The 20,338-nt window shown below is 41.8% G+C and overlaps 1 protein-coding gene across 1 annotated transcript in view; it reads left to right on the top strand.

Moving 5' to 3' along the window:
- The first annotated feature begins 8,900 nt into the window (after nt 1-8,900).
- Nucleotides 8,901-20,338, top strand: part of LOC118429658 (voltage-dependent calcium channel gamma-5 subunit-like) — a 63,250-nt gene continuing 51,812 nt past the window's right edge. The window contains exon 1 of the mRNA XM_035840240.1: nt 8,901-9,711. Within this exon, the coding sequence (XP_035696133.1) occupies nt 9,498-9,711 (214 nt within the window). The 5' untranslated portion in view covers nt 8,901-9,497. The remainder of the gene's footprint in view (nt 9,712-20,338) is intronic.

Here is a 20,338-nt window from a genome sequence, read left to right as displayed (position 1 = left end):
CCTTCTTTTTTTTATTCGTAACCGTTCATGAAATAAAAAGATATACAGTTCCCGTGTTCTCTTGCGTGTGAAGATAATCGATAACCATAAGGAAATGTGGTTAAGAATGTATCTATTTTATTGGAAATTCGTGCTAATTGTAAACAAAGTAAACAATGAGTTACTGAAGAATGACAACATCATAGATAAATGACAAAAGTACAATAATGGCTATCTATCGATATATTTCTCAATTTATAGGCTTTTTGAAGGGTTTTTGCATGAAAAAAGATATGGGGTGACATAAGCAAGGTTCTTTTTTTTTGCTTTTCGCTGACTCATGTAGAAAGATGGGTATCGAATTATCAGCGGCAGCAGCCTCTCTTGTTTTGGCACGTAGCAGTGAGCCTTGTAGCTCTTGGCAGCCGTGAGCCACAGATCGGCCACTGATTGGTGTACTAGTGTAGACCGAGGATTTCCCTGGAGACCTGTTGTAGGCCTTCACCTTGTCAAACCTCCAGTGGCTATGACTCACGATAACATGTCATAAAAATCTTTCCCCATGTTTCCAGTAGTATTACTGTCCAATCTCTTGATATTACCTTTCCTGAAGCCATTTAAGATACGAAAATAAGTTATACGACTAGCTAGTTCTCCATCTGAAGCATCTGAGTTCGAAGAGGACTGATTGAACTGCCGCTGGACGGGATATACTCTTCGAGTGTATCAAAGCCACATCAGGGCGTCTGTGTTTGTATGTTCGCTCCCTTAACTCAAAATCCTTGGGATGGATTTTCCTCAATTTTGGTATGTGAGTAGTTACTGAGATAAAAAAAGAACATTGTGAATTTGGGCTTCATTTCAGGTACTTTCAGGTATTGCAGCATCACACCCCATTCCTGAAAGTGGCGTGGTATAGTCCATTGACAGTTTCTTAGCCGTCACCGACGAATGAATCATTATGGGGGCAAATAGCTGGGATTGATTAAGAGAAGAGGGGAAGGGGAGGGTCATTACATTTGTGATGGCTAGGGCTTAGCCTGGATACCAGATCCCAGCCCGATCTCAAAAATATCTATCGTATCTATAGATTGTTTTTTAAATCGGGCTGGGATCTGGTACCCTAGCTAGGGCTATGCCATTAAGGGTCTAAAACAAAACTCTCGATGTAATTTCACAGAGGTTTAATCCTACAACAAGAAATTACAAATCTGAACGTGTACATTCTATCAAAACATACGGTGGCCTACACATATACAATGGGAAAACACCTATGTTTACCTGCCCAACATACCTATTTCGCCTAGACAACAGATCTATTTTGCCTGCGCCACACACCCCTGTTGTCGCAACACACTTTTTTATGTGTAACGGAATGTGCCAACTTTATCATCGGCAGCGTCCTTGTGTTTTACGAAGTGCTCGTACCCAGCATACCGAGGGAACATTGACTACCTGCACGGTTCTCAGGGGCAGAAGAAACGTGAGGCCGAACAGTGATTAAACCGGAACCCGCCGAGCACAAGCGGGGTTATTAGCGAGATTTGTTGCCAGAGCGAGAGAATACGAGAGTTCAAACCCGAATGAGTAAATCGAGTACTAGGGCTAGATTTACCTACTGTACTCGCTTTATGCGGGTGTCCCTGTTGTTGAAGTGGTAATATGCTTACAGTTGAGCTTCTGGTTCCAATTAGTTTGTAACTGGGAGACCCCGGTTAAAGTCTGGGAATAACGTATTCGTTTTGGCTGTTTTCGTTATCGAGCGGGTGCCTCGTGCACAATAAAAGAGAAAAGTTATTCTTAAGTAAGAATATACCCTGCTACTGCAGGGCTAGCAAGGAACAGCATTGTTGCCCTATGTGCGTGCCACTAGACACGTCAATGGTCCGAACGAACAAACGAACTAACAAAATTCGTTTGATGAATTACGCTTCCCAGTAGGGTCTCTTACATACTGCGTGAGAATTGTCGCACGAAAAATGTACACGTATTACATTAGCTTTGAATTGCACTATGCTATTTAAGCTTTCAGTCGCTATGCCTGATAGAAGATACTAGGCCGTGATTCTGATTATGTTGTTTTGATCAATCCGTCGATCAATGTAAAGGAATTTCTTCATAAGAGACGTTTAAGTCAAGTCAAGTCAAGTCAAGTCAAGATAATTTAGGGTGAAGGATTACGTCGATAGATGCTTCATAGTGACATAAAATCATTATCGAATGATACATTGCACCGAAACACGACATTGATTTTTTTCACGATATCATTTTCCCAGTTCAACACTCGTCACAATGATTTCATAGTAGGGTAACCATCCAATAATTGACTGACACGTGCAGAAAATGAAACAGACAAACTTGTCACGTTTTCGAAGTAGCGACGTTTTCGAGCTTTTAATCACATGTAGCGGGTCGGGGGAGGGGGGCAGCGATAAGAAAGCTCACACCATCTGGAATAACGGTTATGCAAATATTGTAATAGATGATGATATATGTAATAAGATATCGTATAGAAAAGGGGACGACCGACCGCCATTTTGAACCATAGCATAGCTTATATCGCTATATAACGTTACCATATTTTCCCATTCCATCCATACTATGCTTTAAAGTACAGTAGAAAATTTTTATTCCTATTGCGAGTGGACAAGCATCCAATCGAAAAACATGTCAGACGTGTTCCTTTATTTCAACTATTACTAAAACTAATTATAAGGAAATGTTTAATGTAATCAAATGTTGTCTAGTGTATTTTACATTTATCAACTTTCGGCACGTTTATTGTGGCCTGTACGTAGCCCGCAGGTGTGGCAAAGCGATGGTTCTTCAGTCGTTCATTTCTTCATCCCTTAATTCACTCATTCATTCATTCATTCATTCTAACAGTAAAGACTGTGATGCATCTGCCAGCAGATTCCCGTCGGACTGACAATGTGAATAACCTCCCCGCTCTCCAGTTTCCCTTCCGTTGTAAACGCCACACAGGAAGCGTGGAGACCTCTCTGAAGCAAATCTAATTCTATCTTGGCATTTTGACCCGGGATACTTTTATTGTGTGAGGTTTCGGAAATGCGTGAGAACTCATAAAGCCGGCGTCACACTATTGACGACCTTCAGCGGGATTTGCTGATTTCCAGAAGGTCGCTGATTTTCAAATTAGCCAGAGAGCCTAGATCTTTATTTGCCTGAAAGTGTAGGCAGTAGTAGCAGTCACGCGAGCGTGTATGTCAAGTACGTACGAGGTCCGTATTGCGCGACTGCGTATACAAAATGGCAATACAGGCCTCGTACGAACTTGATATATACGCTCGTATCATCGAGTCGTATGACTGCACCTTATGAGTCCATATGAGGTCCGTATGAAGTTCATAGGCTCTTTAAGGCTCGACAGGTCGCTGGAAAAAACAGGAGAAATTGTAGAACTATAGACACTTAACATGCAAGTGAAGTTAGTCAGCCGAGGAGTATGGTTTGCTACCAGCTGATTTCACTTGCATGTTATCTGGCCAATTTCTATTATTTCTAGCGACATATGGAGCCTGGTAGAGGCTTAGACTTCCGTACATACGGACCCCATACGGACTTGAATATATACGCACGTGTGAACCCACCTTAACAAGTAACAAATCGGCTGGTCTCTAAGAATCTCACAGTGATCACGAGGGCACCGGTCGTCTTCCTGCCGTAAATGACATCTACAATTACTCTCCAAGTACGAGTAGAGGTTAGGCGTTTTATCGGGCTTTCTAATTCGCGCTTTTTATCTGGCGGCCTAGTGAGACATCAACAAAACGGTACAAAATAGAAAGCCCGATAAAAAAGCGTCAAAAACAGCCAGAGCGTAACCTCTGCTTGGAGAGTAATCTACAATGTATTTCTCACCGAACGAGCTATTTTCCTACCCTGCAGCATGTGACGTCCGTGCAAATTTCCTCGCGGACACGATAACTAGGTTATAAACCACGTCATGCTCGGCCAACCAGGTCTGATTAAAATAGACCCCGGAACAGAGAGTCAGATTAGATATTGATGACAGGTCTAATAGGATCGCCGAGAAGAATATTTTACCGGAAACGCCCACATTCTGGCCAAATGGAGGTCAACTTTTGCCTGGCCTCGTCCTGTTTCTGGGTCTTAATGTGATAACATTCATAAGAGTGACCGACTGATAGGGCTTACCCGGATAACACCTATAACATTGACTGACCGGTAGGTGAATGAAGAGTTGCAATCTCATGGCAAAAGTTGCTGGAGTTCAACAGCGGTCAATGGCCAACGTTCATGTTCTAAATCTTAGAAGTCTGGTTTGTATTGGGCGATGTTCTCTATGCGATTCTGTTATAAACCTCCATGAAAAGTAGAAGTCTTGAGATGTACAATTATCAAATTAGGACATATTTTGTATGGTCAATGAGGAAAATTTTTCAATTGTAGCGTTTCCAGAATATGAATTTCATATGCCTAACGTATATGATTCTTCAAAGGTAAAACATCAACAGATACTAATTATGCAAATTAGTCTAATTTTCATTATCAATGTAAACGAGCCATAATTCAATAGTGGTAAATGGTGGGAATTCCATACTTGAGACATGTTTGAATTAATAAAAGGTTTACTCTACTATGTATAGATTATGTCAATGTGCAAGTAATTTGCATAATTTATGATCTACTAGATTAAAGGACGTCTTCACATATAATACATGTATTTTTGCTTAGGAAGACCATCATGAATAGAATAGATGTATGCTGATTACAGATCTACTTCCAAAATCAATATGACAAGATGAAACAGTAAAATTTATATTCTTATGCTGAAAATATTTCATAGAGGCACGAGGTCTCCAAACTCTTGTGTATGATTTTAGATTCTTCTTCTTACGGTATGAAGAGCGTTTCATCAGTGGCTAGTCATCCATCTGTTGTGACGGGAAGGTGTATGAAGAGGGTAGGACACACTCTGCATGCTACAATGATGCAAATTGTGAATACATTTAAGACTATACCATCCATAAGTAAGCTCGCTCAATTGAATATTTGTTATTCTCAATGGTTTTAACAAAGCTCCAGGGGAAGTATGAAATATGACCGTTGTTTATATATAGAGAACCCAGTGCAGAATGTAAGGCGTAGACAAATCGATCACATTACTGATAACATTATCGTACCTAACGATTGTTTATTATGCTTGCTAATACAGTCCCATTAGGCAAAGCGCAGGATTTTACGATGCCTGGGCCTATTTAGGCTACGATTGTTTAGCCATTTCATCATAAATTTACGATAAATCTCTCCTGATACAGCATAATATTTCCTATTAATGACTTTCTGTCCTTGGACTTCTGTACCCGCATCATTTGTGTCATAAAACGTTATAACATTTTAGCACGACAGTCGGGTGCAGTAACAGTAAATCAAAAGGGTGCGAGTTATTATTCAGCTATACGTCTTGGTACACGCTCGGCAAGGAGCACGCGTCTGCTCAGATCGATGGACATGCTCTGATTTGTATAACGTATGTGCATGATGGTTTCAGGTCATGGTTTGCTATATCAGGATCCTTACATTCCAGGAAAAATCGTTTACGGGAAAATGCTTACCAGGAACGCAAGAGGCCAGGAAACAACATCTCGACTGTTATAGTATCTATTATAGAGGTTTGAATGAGCTCTTTCTGCCATGTAGTTGGGGAGGGGGTGATTGAATTGATGGACGATAGAATGAATGAGTATACAGTCAAACATTTACAAATGGCTACCCCTAAATAAGGGCCACCTGCCCGACAATTTTATTGCCCCCCTGAGTGGTCTTCTTGGGCAGGTTTGACTGTACTATGATATGATTGGACAAGAAATAAATATTAGATGGATTGCTGTGTCGCGCAGCTGAAATTAACTATTCGATTGTAATCTCTTGTATTGGCATTCTTAATGTTATGATAAACATTATCTTTTTTGCATCAAGCAGATTCAATAGACATGATGAAAACTTATCAGATAATCATTACCCACATTGCGAACAGTTGATATCAAACCAATCTTATTCCTCACGAAGCGCGCAGAATACAAATATATCACAGTGCGTTTGTTAAGTCATCCCCGAACACCTCCCGAATGGCACCAAAACTGCCTCGTCATCTATCTGAGAGTGACGTGAGTGAGTTCACCAGAGAGTGAGTGAGTGAGTTCACGAGTGAGTGAGTGAGAGAAAGAGAGAATGCGTGTTTAGATGAGTGAGCGAGTGAGTGAGTGAGTGAGTGAGCGAGTGAAACAGAGAATGTGTGTGTTTAGATGAGTGAGGGAGTGACTAGTTGACTGAACGAGCGAGTGAGTGGGCGAGAGTAAATGAGTACTTGATGAGTGATTTAAGTGAATGAAAGAGTCAGAGAAGAAGACAGTGTGTTTGTGTGTATATATTTCAGTGCGTGAGTGAGTGAGTAAGTCATGCAAAGAAAAAGGACGCCCCAGTCGCCAATTTCTCCAGACAATTTCTCCAGACTCACAGGGTGCATGGAGTTGACCTACAGTTCTAGGAAGCAAAACACTACCGTACAATTGGCTTCATTACATAAGCCGTTGCCAATATTTGAAAGTTGATGTAATGAAAGCTGATATTTGCTGTCATGTCTTGCACTCAAAGGATTTGCTTGGTTCTGCGTTATTACGTATTTGTTAGTGATTCATTAGGCCACGCTGACTGGATTCTGTGGATGGCATCCGTGCGCACATCTATTTCGTCCGTTTCTAAAGAAGACGTTTTTGACCATACTTTGAAGGCCTTTTTTTAATGCTGTAAAATGACCAAATGTATGCCATAAATCTACAAGAAATATCGGATAACTGGTCTTATTTATTGACGTAAAAGACCAAAGCCAATGCCAAAGTCAAAGAAGAGGATGTGCACGCTTGCACCAGTTTTGGGGTTATCATAGAATATAACCAAGTCAGTGTGGCAATACAGAAGCACTTAGTTGGTTCCATGGCATCACGAAAATAGACAAAGTTCTCCCATAAGAACCCTAAAATCTGTGACGTCAATGGTAATGGTCGTATGTAATGCACATATAGAGGGTATTGTAGACGAGATGCCTCTGGAGATGTTGCACAAGGCCTTGGGATGGCGCGGTATTTATTGGATCAAAATGAGAATAAAGACCGAGCTATTGAATTTTCGATAACGGCTAGTATTAGTCTGGGAATGTAGCGACTTGCGTAATGCGGTATGGATCGATAGATGCTGATGAAAAGGCTAAAAGATTTAGCCGGATTTCCGTAATATGATTGAAAATGGCCTTATCGGCTTCGACAACTAAGCCATCCCTGATCTGACACAAAACCATTATCCATGTATAATGGGCTGGCAATATCGGCTAATAGTTGGCTGGATGATTCAGACAGCTTCAGTAGTAATCATCATGGCGGTTATGCTAACACATACGCACCCAGCGACGAACTTTTGTTCTCACCGCCATACTAACCAACAGATCTAGTTACATTCTGGCTGAGAGAAAGCAGTAGATTTTGGCTAAATATGATTTATAAGTACAATTTATCGCAAACAATTCTACACGCTTAAGGTACAACGTAAAGCATCTTCTGCTGCATACAACAACTGTTCTATGAGCCCGATCGACTTAACGCTAGGTCACCTTTACCCGTGGGGTACCTATATACGCTGTCTTTAAAACACAGTACTAACGGATGTCAAGTCGACAGTTGCAATATGAAAACACCGTCCGTTCACTTCTTATTCCTAAATACCCTGTTTTTAAGTACAACGGATATAGGTTACCCCGCGGATTAAGGTGAATTAACTTTCACTAACTTAGCTGAAACGGTTAAGTAGTAAGGGATGAGAATGCGCTTGTTATTTGTGTGATATCTAGCTGTTTACGTGCTATCCAATACATACAGTGCAGTTGTTTTAATATGAGTACTTGAATTTGCTATGTAACTAAATCCATGGAAAGAAATCAGCGTAAAAAGGATGATAGACGTGTATGTAGTAATAGCATAGGATGCTTATCAAAACATTTTGGGAGAACTCGGACATTATACCAAAAAGTGATATTCATCACATTCTTCTATTAGTTCTGGACATAGTAGTCGAACTCTCCAGTCAACTGATATTTACTAGAGGAGATCAAACTGACGCCAAACTTCTCAAACTTACAAATTACCGGCTCCATTTGGTCAATTTCTATTACATTCAAACCCGTAGAAGGGACCATTTGGCCAATTTGACCACTTTTCGCGTCCCTTTTCGCATTGCCACAAGCATTAAGGATCTAAAGTGGTCACCTGTTCACATAGACCACATTTTATTGTTGCCTTTGATTGTACCATTTCAGCAACCAAAATAAGATTCTGGTGAAGACTACACACTCAGGCTGAAACGTCACCGCGTTTTGAACACTTATAACCTCATCTCTATTCCTGACGTTCATGGCAAAATCCAGCGGGAAACCGCAACCAATTACAGACGTTTTATACGACGGTGAAGCTTGAGAATACAGTGGATGGATTACGTGGGAAACGTCGTAAAAATCTTACGACAAAGAGCAGCCATTCAGGCTGTACGTTGCAGACTAGAAATCTCCAATGTGTCATCATTTAGACACTTGTCAGTGTATCTTTTAAAGATGACAGAAGCCAGCTCCAGTGTGGAGTGTGGTTGACTCAAGTGACAAGCCTTTGATGTACATGTCAGATGCTGCAAACAGAGTACACTTGCTCCCATTGCCACGTCTACTCAGCTAAATCAGATGTAGATTGTGTGTTCCTTGCGATGTTATGGATGATAATTTATTTTCGTCATTTTCTATCAACCTGGTTTCCGAGCTCTTCTTGCCGGGTACCCCTCCAGTTGTGCTGCAGTGGTACGACCCACAACTCTTCCCCCATCTTCCGTCATCTGCGTACGCTTGGTGTAATTGCAGAGTCTTCTCACCAATGAGCGCCGTGATTAGACTATTCCATCCCATCTCCTCCCCCAGGAGTGCAAACCTTCTGATGTGTTCTTGTCCCTCTCCTCTGCGGCGAGGTAATTACAACAAATTAGAGGCAGGAACACCTCAAAGATCGCAGCTTCGATCACACAAATAAGACGGGCACGTTCCTTCTGCCAGGGTGAGTCCGGTTGTCAGTGAAGCGGCCTGAGAATGTAATTCACTCTGAAAACGATCGCGACTTGGCCGAGGTCCAGACAAAGCTGGGGAGGCGGCTTCCTATTGATTGCGGAATTGGTAGGTGTGACGACCGAAGGTGAGCAACAACAGTTGTACGTGTGACTCCAACAAGATCGGACGGACGGGCGCCGAGGCGGAATCTCTACAATGGTTCCAGCCAATGATCTGCTGTAACTAGTTCCTTCCCGTAACGCTTAAAGTGCGCATTTAGACGCTGTACAAACGTTCATATCTACGGATGGTGGTAGAGAGGGATGCCCCAGAGCACATTCTCGATCCACGTAAACCTGGGTAGGTTCGGCAGGCCGCCTCCAGTTGCGCTCCCCTGGAGATGTTCCTGAAGGCCCGGAAGATGGTGACGTGTGGGAAGAGGCCGCTGATGATCCTGACGTGCCTGTGCTCGTCTCTGTCCCTGGGGTTCCTGGTGGTGGCGGTCGGGACGGACTACTGGCTCTACACGGCAGAGTACGTCATGTTACCCAACAAGACTCTGGACGTCAGTGTGGAGGTCCACTCCGGACTGTGGCGAGTCTGCCCCATCATGGGTACGTGTCTTTGTCCTTCGTTTCTTAGAACAACAACAACATCTCAGGTACAACATAGTTCCAACAGTTCCATCGCCATTTGACATTTTTGTACGGCGTAATACAACATCCGTTTGTGTGTGCGCGCGCGCGCGCGCGCGTGTGTGTGTGTGTGTGTGTATGTGTGCGTATGTGCGCACGCGCGTGTGTTTGTCTTTGTTTTTAGTTTCTTAAAACAACAACAATCATCTCGGGCAGTATGTAAGGAGCTGACAACAGTGAACAAACTGTGCCATCGACATGAAAATGTTTGTGCGACCTAATGCACTATTTGATATATTTGACACAATGTTACTGTTATAATGATGTGTTTGTGTGTGTGTGTGTGTGTGTGTGTGTGTGTGCTTGTGTGTGTGTTTGTTTGTATGTATGTGTGTGTGTGTGTGTGTGTGTAAGTGAGTGATAGATAGGCCAATTCGTGCAATAGTCTGTGAATAATAAGCATAGCATGTAATGAAATGATAGAGTCGCAGCTACGGTTATTGTATTAGTAACACATTACGAGGACTCATGCATCCTTTGTGGTATCTGTTTGATGAAGACGCCATGCTTGCTCTTCTCCTAAAAACAAATGGTGCAACAGACAAGTCTCACGAACAATGTGAAGTTGTTGAATGTTCCCTACCTCCGCTTTAATCCTTTGTGGTAATTTTCCATTCGGACTACTCAATAAAACAGTAGCAATAGAACAAATTGTCGTCTCCAGGCAATCACGTACTGGAGTCATTATCGGAAATTGCATTTGTTCAAGGACAGACAGCACATTCGACACAGAGGAAATGTGGCCGATATATCTAAGCCAAGGGAAATGCGGCAGGATATTGCATTAAGAAACAATGAGATAATAAATGCCTGCCGAACGTTAAAACAAAGTAGTCTACATATAACGTTATAAATAAGGCTTCATGAGTACTTTTGCAGGAAGGGCGGTGTTTCTATGTGCTTTGTTTTCTGTCTTGTTGTTGGGCCATTTTATATGAAGCTGTGTTCTCGCTGATCATCATCAGGGGCTCATTATAAAACGGTTGATTAATGACTCTAATTTCTTTAGACTCTCTATTTGCGGTTCATCACTGCCGAAAAATCTTTCCCCCCTCGCAGCACTAACCGAAATAGCAAAGGTAAGTTATCTTGCAGTCCGTAGTCATATCACAATTCTCAGCATTGCCAATAAACTACTGCAAAATATACACAACCATAAAACGCAATAGGGGCGTCTTTATCCTTTATGTCTATTTCTACCAATCTCCTGTTTTTACATTGCGTTTCATGACTCCGCATCTGCTCGTAGATTGTCACTGAAATGGAGCCCAAGCAGCAGTAATTTTTTACAGTAGGTATAAGAAGCAAATCTTCTCTCCTTGCCATTCCGCGGAGACTCGGGTGGTTCCGTATCATCAATCTCAGCACCTTTGGGAGGCACGGCCCGCCGGAAGCGACCCGGGACTGTTCCTGCCCGCCTTCTTGATTGTATGTGTTACCTCCGAGCTGTACGATCCATACATTCCATCTATCAAGCACCTCCGGATCCCGGCCGTACGGACCTTCATTCCCATCTATCAAACACCTTCAGTTCATGTTTATCTCCTGCAGAAAGGCTCGGGTCGATAGCCGGGGAACGAGCAACTCCCGAGGAAATGGATTCCTCAAGACCCGCATGTGTGTTGACAACGAGCGGACAGGCTTAAGTTTGCACATAATAAAGGTAAAGTCTAAAGTAGTCAAATAGTCTGTTGAGGCCGTAAGGGCAGCCGGTTGTTATCCACTGTGTCTAGGGCACGGTATTTGGAAGACGGGGCCCATCCCTCTCGTCACATGCCATTGCCTTTTACCTCTCCGTCAGAAGTCGCGATCGGGTACCCATTTTCACACCTGGATGGGGTTAAGAAAGTCGTGTAAAGTGCATTTCCCAAAGACACATCCTCTAGCAAACGTCAGGAAGTAATCATACCCGTGACCGCTCGGCTATTCGACGCCCACATATTACTTTCGCACTTTGCTGATGCGAATAGAAAGATGGTGATTTTGATATCAGGAAGGAGAGTCAAAGAGGTCGAAAGCAACTACTTCGGAAAAGTGTCACTGTCACTAGTGGATTCTGGCTGAAAGGTCTGACAGTTTCCAAAATCATATCCGGTTGCTTGAGTAATTGCTATTTGGCGTATCTTATTACCTGGATGTCTAACCTTCATCGACGTGTCTTGGATCAACTGAGGAAAAGTTTTATCGCAGTTCTGTATTCAAGGCGAGCACCTCGCACGTGAATCAGAGCGTTAAGCAGGATTTAGAGCATCTGGCGGACACACATCCACCCGGAACGATGGACCAAAGTTGGTTTCATCAAGCGTGATCTGAATGAAATAATTCAGACCAACAGTGTGAATTGCTTATAGAATTTAGTCCATGGCAAGTCTTTGTAGATGTCTCACCTAAGAACGCTTCCTGAAAGACGTAGACTGATAATACAAAAACAATTATTTTGTGAATATCAGGTTTTCATTCATATTTTGCAATATTTGTTTCTTTGGTTGTTTACAAATACATATGTATTAAGGACTGGATTTTCCGAAATTATTCGGACATTATTATGTCCCGTCAAATCTTGGATTGGAAGTAACGTTACATGTGCAATGAGTTTATCGTACTTAAATCGCTTTGTCTCATCATGTTCACATCACCACAAGTAAGACATGTTTGTCATTCCGGGCATTACTTCACCAAGGACGAAAAGCTCGAGGTAATTATTGTTCTGGGAATTAGTTTTGACAGCACGCGAAGGGTGCGATTTGACATAATTAAAGGAGTCATCCTTTAATTCACTTTTACAGTACGTATTTACATCGGAACGCTTACAAACTTGATGCACTATTTAAGCCTGGTCTTGAGAATATATTCTTCAAGTTTTTTTTTCCTCCCACGCCTTAACTGAGTAGTGGTTTAATCTCTCGAGTCGTTTTTTGCATATTTGCCAGTTTAGGAGCATCCTTTGGTATTTCTGCTTGACATTTCCAGGGTAATTATATGCTTAGTAGTCCTCAAAAGATCACGTACAAGTTAGAACACTATGATTGCCAATTCTACATGATAATATGCATGGCGTTATACCTTGGCAAGATGCGCGATTGTTCACGTAAACTGTTACAGGCTTTACAGCCTAAAGCAGCGTCCCTTGGTATTTCACAGATCAGTGTGTTTCTAGAGATAAAAGCAAGGAAAACAAATCTGTCAGTACGCCCTCCAAGAGGCAACTACCCCCCTCCCAGGAGACATGGCACAGAAGCTGTAAAGGTGGTTGCACTGAATTGGATTAGCTCAGATGGTTTCCCCAGGTGACGTCCCACAGCGGCCAGGCTCGCAGCACCTCCAGGGCCGTGTTGTTTTAATGACTTGTGAGGATTACAGGGAAACGTTGGGAAACCGCCGCAGGGAACATGACAGAAACGTCACCAGGGCAAAGAGAGAGAAGTTTTATTGACATAACAAAAAGAACAGTGACTTTTGCAAGGTCAATTACAAACTACAAAGTAGAGATACAAAATAAATCTTTAAATTACACTTACTAAGCAATGTGAGCTAACATGGGTACATCCGTAATATCATTACAGGTCCAACCGTTGGGCCTGTTCCGTAATATCAGAAAAGGTCCGACCGCCAACAGGGATCTAATACTGCCTTTTTCTTCGGAGAAAAATGGATTTTACTCTCCTAAATTTCCCAGTTCGCACTCTAACGTAGCATAGAATAAAACAAACGGAGAGGGATGTGTCTAAGACTAGACTGCCTTTTCTGTAACAAGACAGTTGAATTTTGCATGCATGTCCGTTCTAAGAATAATAATGCACTCAGTGTTCCGATCGTGCGACCATCGCTGCAATCGCACGACGTGCGTGACCAGGTCCTCACGTGGCCCAAGCAGTCGCCCAACACAAGACATTACCCTCGGGAAATATGTGAACTTCACTCCGAATCATCAGCCCAGCCCCCTGCTACGTCAGTGACGGGAGAAGGGAGGCCTGGCTGTGTGAATGAGAACCCAGAGACCCGTGAGACGTCCTCACAAAGCCAGGAGGAACATTGATCTGACAGTCCCTGCAGACCCCAATATCCCCCTCTTACACGCCTCACAATTCCCTGCTTCTTATCATATAGAATCAAAGGAAAGCTGGCACGGTGTGGTGTTATTCCCGACTGCACAAGGTAGATCCATAGATGGGAGGATTGAAGACCGCCGGGAGTGCCAGCAATGCGCAATACTTGATATGGAGTTACCAATCCCATCCTATAGCTATGCCTACCAACAACTGTTATTGCGGCACATGAATCAGCTTATCTAGAGCACCATGCCGGGGATAGTAAGGCTATAATATAACACTGTGATGTCGTTGTGTTTGATGTTTAATAATGTATAGAAATCTGCAATGAGTGCGCATTCAGTGCCTGTGAAGCGATCGACAATTTATCGTTTGAATATGAACGTTTTATCTGTTAGAATCGTTTATGAGAAATTGATTTTTACACCCCGGGAATCTTAATCACAAGAATCTGTTAAATGTTCATTAGGTAGCCCGTGGGTTGGTGAATTTTCCAATCCGGCCTGTCTTGGTTAAGCTGACTTTCAGTGATAAATCATATATATGTTATCTTTCTATTAATTACTTTCATTGTTATTATTTTTATCTGTTATCTATATTTCCGTTATTGTTTAGGTGTTGCAGTTATTAGTTAAATATATCGATTCTTTTGTTTTGCCATGTTTAGTTACTATGATTAGTTACTAAGATTTTGTAACAGTAAGGTACACGGGAAGGGCTTGTGCGTACTAGCCATATTGGTCTTCATCTTTTTCCCAGCACTATCTAATGTATCTATAAGCTTAGACGCCACAATGCATATCTTCACCTTCGCCAAGAATATTATATTTTTGGTAGCGTTTGTATGTATGCAAGGAGGGTAACCTCCTAGTTGTATGTATGTCTGTATGTATGTGGTTTACTAGCATACCCCAAGACGCTATGGATGGATTGACACAAAATTTGATTTTAGGACATGTTCTTTTCCAAGAAATGATCAAATTCTGAGCCCCTGGTGTCTTTCAATGGTACTGCAGCATGACGTCTGGTCTCATGTGTGCTGGACAACAAGCTATGGGTGTTGGATAGCACCTGTGCCCTGAAAAAAGTGCCACCTTTCGTTAGAACTGCAGGGGCGTTTCTGATATATACTTTGAAACAGGATAATTCAAGACAGGATGATCGAATTTTGTCCTATTGGTAACTTTGTTGAAGATCATGGCAAAGTTATGTTAATTTTCCATATATGACTTGTTTGATCATGAGTGATAGAATTCCCAGCATCGCTCGCTTATACCCATTTTACCTAGACTACCGCAGATGACCAAAGTGATCTTATTACCTGTCGTCACCTGAGCTCTACTGTCGGACCCTTAAGCTTACCTTGCCTTCTAAATAATCAATTTCTCACAGACGAAATAGCACCGTTGGTACGTCTAGAAATGTGAAGACAGAACTTTACAACACATAACAATAAATAAAGTTGCGGTAGGATCTAGGGTCATATAGGCACATATTTACAATACTGGGCTTGCAGAAAAAAGGCAATTGCACATGCCTAATGGTTTGAAACTAAAGCAGTATTTACAACGCAAATGTTGACTCTTAACGACCAGTACACTTCTTCACTGGCCAACGCCACTTCCCAGGGGTAGGTACGGAGTGTGTGATATACGGCGCCGTTCCTGACATGTAGTCGTTCCTGACATATCGGAATCCCACGTGTTTGGCGTGGGTTCATACATTTCTCCGTGATTTCCCCAAACGCGCCATTACACCCTTTTAACGTCCGAGCATGTCCACCCTTGTGAAACTGCAGGTCAGGCAAGGCCCTCATTCGATCGCCCCGCGAGCTCGCTACGATCTAACTTGGATTTGTGTAACATTTGACTTCATAACTAGAAGTTCAGGCAAACTGTAAAGTATGACTGAAACGGGATCAAACACACAAAGCGCAAAACTATTTGTTTGTCTATGAAATTTGTTGAGCTATTTTAGGTCGCAGCGCCGTTGCAGCAAGGTCGTGTAGAGTGGGGTGTAAAAGCAGGGTTCACAAGTGCGTCCATATGATGTCCGTATAGAATTCTTGGCCTATACCAGGCTCCACGGGTCGCTGGAAAAATAGAAGAAATTGAACAAATATAAACACATAGTATGGCTGTATGCCAGAGGAGTCAGCTGCCCGAGTTATAATGTTTGAGATCAACGCTTTCCAAACTCCATATTTGGACTGGAAAGGCCATGGACATGCAGTCCGCGGTCTCTGGATCGACTTTCGACACTCTTTGATTCCGTTACGACTTGTTGCACCTCCCGTACACCCGTTCCATTTACTGACATGTACTGTTTCATCAACCCGCCGTCAATATTTCCCATGTACGGCCGTGATATACCGCCCGAATCAATCCACCCATGCAAAATGGATGTACTTGGAGTCGATTCCGCGAAACCGATGAAACAATGGCCGTCAATCAGCCGCGCCGAGTAAAGACAGACCATACATCTGATTGACTTAAAAGTCGTTCACATCCACGTCTTCTAATGAGTTCTGCAAGGCGGGTTACCCTTGTGGGACTTAAGAGCCTTCAATGCCACTCGTCGTTACGTCGTTTGCTGGCATTCTTTTCGCATTGAGATCCTTATTCATAATGGAGGAAGGGAAAATTGGTTTAGCGGCAGTTGGCGGTACAACATTAAGTTGGACAGATGGCAGGATAATTGTGATTTAAGGGTGTTAGATGGAGGTTGACGTTGGTTGGGTGGAGTGGCCCGGGTGTGACGGATAGAGGTCCCGTATTGGGGGCCAAGTGTCGCAAAATTAAACGTATACATAGAACGAATTTTCTCCCATACAGAAGAGTTGAAAAAGGTCTCACACACAGACAGATTTTTCTCTCTCACACATCAGTGGAAAAAAATCGCACACATTGACAGATTTTTCTCTCTCACACAACAGTTGAAAAAGGTCGCACACATCGACAGATTTTTCTCTCACACAAGAGTTGAAAAAGGTCTCACACATAGACAGATTTTTCTCTCCCACTAAAAAGTTGAAAAAGTTTGCACAAAGTGACAGCTTTTTAAAAGGTAACTTTTCGTCATATACAATTCTTCACAAATGTTATAAATGTACACACGGTTTCTCAGTTCAACATGTACTTTGTTCTTCAATATAGAGGCTGTAACATTTCTGACACAACAACGATTTTGTTGTTTCCGCCTCTTATTCTCACTCAGCGCTTATGTTTATGCTCACAGAACTGTTTATGCAGACAAAACAATATAACGTTATGCCATCGTTGTATCAACGCATTAGTTCTTCGAGACTTGCTAATTCAAATACGTCACTTCAAACGTATTAGTAAGTGAATACCGTGACCGCTATTCAAATCCATCTCTATTTCAACATTGATGATACAATTGCCAGCATGACTTTGACTTTTGATCTGTTATATAGCTTATATGATTTGCTTTTTTCCCATATTGAGACACGTATTGGAAGTATACCGTAGCTGGAATTTCTCTGGAGTCATAGAATGCACGCACACATGTCATATAAGTTGTCTTTCACCGACTCAAACTTGCACGCTCGATATCTTTCTTAGATACTCTTTCAGATCGTTCTTGAGGTCAGACATGATATTTGTCAAAACTAATATCACCCCAAAACTGAGGCTGAATTTTTTCAAATACACAGCAAGATGTTTCTGCAAGTCAGTCACCTATGGTAAGAGAGCTTAAGATGGAAAAAAATCCGTCCCTGAAGAGAACTGATTAAAAGATCCTTGTTCGGATGTATAAGTACGACGACTTTAAAGTTTTGGGGGTTGATTGCATTCTTCACATAGTGCAGAAGCCACGAGAATATGGCGCGTCAACAAATGTGCAATTTTTTTGTCTCAAACACTTGCAGAAATCAACTCTCAAACACATATCGAATTATTCTTTCTAAAGACAAACTATTCTTTGATACAGCAGACATTTTTATTCCGACACACAAACACTAGAATTCTCTCTCACACACAGCACAAAAAGTTCTCTCACTCCGGGAGGCTTCCCTGCCAACCCGGCTGGAGAAGTGAGCGATTTTTTTGTCTGAGTGAGAGCGAAATTTGGTCGATGTGAGAGCGCTTTCGAAGTAGTGGAAGAATAACTTGCTTGAGTTTTCTTAACTATTAAAAGGCAATGAACAGTGTCAGTTTCTTCAGTTTCCAATAATAAACAATTTAACAATGGCATTCTATTATATGATATATATACATTTCCTCGACAATCATATTATTCCGACACACAACGCAGAAATTCTCTCTCACACACAGAACAAAAAGTTCTCTCACTTCGGGAGGCTTTCTGCCAACCCGGCTGTAGGAGTGAGCGATTTTTTGGGTCTGAGTGAGTGCGAACTTTTGTCGATGTGAGAGCGCTTTTAGAGTAGTGAAAGATCAACTTCTTTTAGTATTTTTTACTTAAAACGCAAAATAAACACTGACATTTTGTTGAGTATGTAACGATATACACCATTTAATATCAATCACTTATACCAAATATTAAAGATATTGTCTTGACAATCAATCTTTTCCGACACATAACGCTGAAATTCTCTCTCACACACAGAACAAAAAGTTCTCTCACTTCGGGAACTTCCCTGCCAACCCGGCTGGAGGAGTGAGCGATTTTTTTGTCTGAGTGAGAGCGAAATTTGGTCGATGTGAGAGCGCTTTCGAAGTAGTGGAAGAATAACTTGCTTGAGTTTTCTGAACTTCCAAATGGCAATGAACAGTGTTATTTTCTTCATTTTCCAATAATAAACCATTTTAACAATGACATTCTGTTATGTTATAGACATTTCCTCAACAATCACTTTATTCCGACACACAACGCAGAAATTCTCTGTCACCCACAGAACAAAAAGTTCTCTCACTCCGGGAAGCTTCCCTGCCAACCCGGCTGGAGGAGTGAGCGATTTTTTTGGTCTGAGTGAGAGCGAAATTTTGTCGATGTGAGAGCGCTTTCGGAGTAGTGAAAGAACAACTTCATTCATCATTTCTTTACTTCAAACGCATGTTAAACACTGACATTTTGTATAGTTTTAAACGATATACATCATACACTAACAATCACTTAAACTAAAGACATTGTCTTGACGATCAATCTTTTTCCGACACTCAACGCTAAAATTCTCTCTCACACACAGAACAAAAAGTTCTCTCACTTCGGGAGGCTTTCCCTGCCAACCCGGCTGGAGGAGTGAGCGATTTTTTCGTCTGAGTGAGAGAGAACTTTTGTCGATGTGAGAGCGCTTTTGTAGTAGTAGAATAATAACTTCATTGAGATTTCTTAAGTTCTAAAGGGCAATGAACAGTGTCATTTTCTTCAGTTTCCAATAATAAACCATTTCAAAAAAGACATTCTGTTATATTATAGACATTTCCTCGACAATCATATTATTCCGACACACAACGCAGAAATTCTCTCTCACCCACAGAACAAAAAGTTCTCTCACCTCGGGAGCTTTCCCCGCAAACCTGGCTGGAGGTGACAGCGAAATTTTGTCGATGTGAGAGCGCTTTTGGAGTAGTGGAAGAATAACTTGCTTGAGTTTTCGTAACTTCCAAATGGCAATGAACAGTGTCATATTCTTCAGTTTCCAATAATAAACCATTTAACAATGACATTCTGTTATATTATAGACATTTCCTCGACAATCATATCATTCTGACACACAACGCAGAAATTCTCTCTCACCCACAGAACAAAAAGTTCTCTCACCTCGGGAGCTTTCCCCACCAACCCGGCTGGAGAAGTGAGCGAATTTTTTTGGTCTGAGTGAGAGCGAAATTTTGTCAATGTGAGAGCGCTTTCGGAATAGTGGAAGAATAACTTGCTTGAGTTTTCTTAACTATTAAAAGGCAATGAACAGTGTCAGTTTCTTCAGTTTCCAATAATAAACAATTTAACAATGGCATTCTATTATATGATATATATACATTTCCTCGACAATCATATTATTCCGACACACAACGCAGAAATTCTCTCTCACACACAGAACAAAAAGTTCTCTCACTTCGGGAGGCTTTCTGCCAACCCGGCTGTAGGAGTGAGCGATTTTTTGGGTCTGAGTGAGTGCGAACTTTTGTCGATGTGAGAGCGCTTTTAGAGTAGTGAAAGATCAACTTCTTTTAGTATTTTTTACTTAAAACGCAAAATAAACACTGACATTTTGTTGAGTATGTAACGATATACACCATTTAATATCAATCACTTATACCAAATATTAAAGATATTGTCTTGACAATCAATCTTTTCCGACACATAACGCTGAAATTCTCTCTCACACACAGAACAAAAAGTTCTCTCACTTCGGGAACTTCCCTGGCAACCCGGCTGGAGGAGTGAGCGATTTTCCGGGTTTGAGTGAGTGCGAACTTTTTACGATGTGAGAGCGCTTTTGGAGTAGTGAACGAACAACTTCTTTTAGTATTTTTTACTTACAACGCCAAATTAACGCAGACATTTTG

The sequence above is a fragment of the Branchiostoma floridae genome, chromosome 13, assembly GCF_000003815.2.
Source record: "Branchiostoma floridae strain S238N-H82 chromosome 13, Bfl_VNyyK, whole genome shotgun sequence".
Lineage (NCBI taxonomy): Eukaryota > Metazoa > Chordata > Leptocardii > Amphioxiformes > Branchiostomatidae > Branchiostoma > Branchiostoma floridae.
The sequence above is the reverse complement of the archived record's forward strand: the minus strand, read 5'-3'. Positions and strand labels throughout refer to the sequence as shown.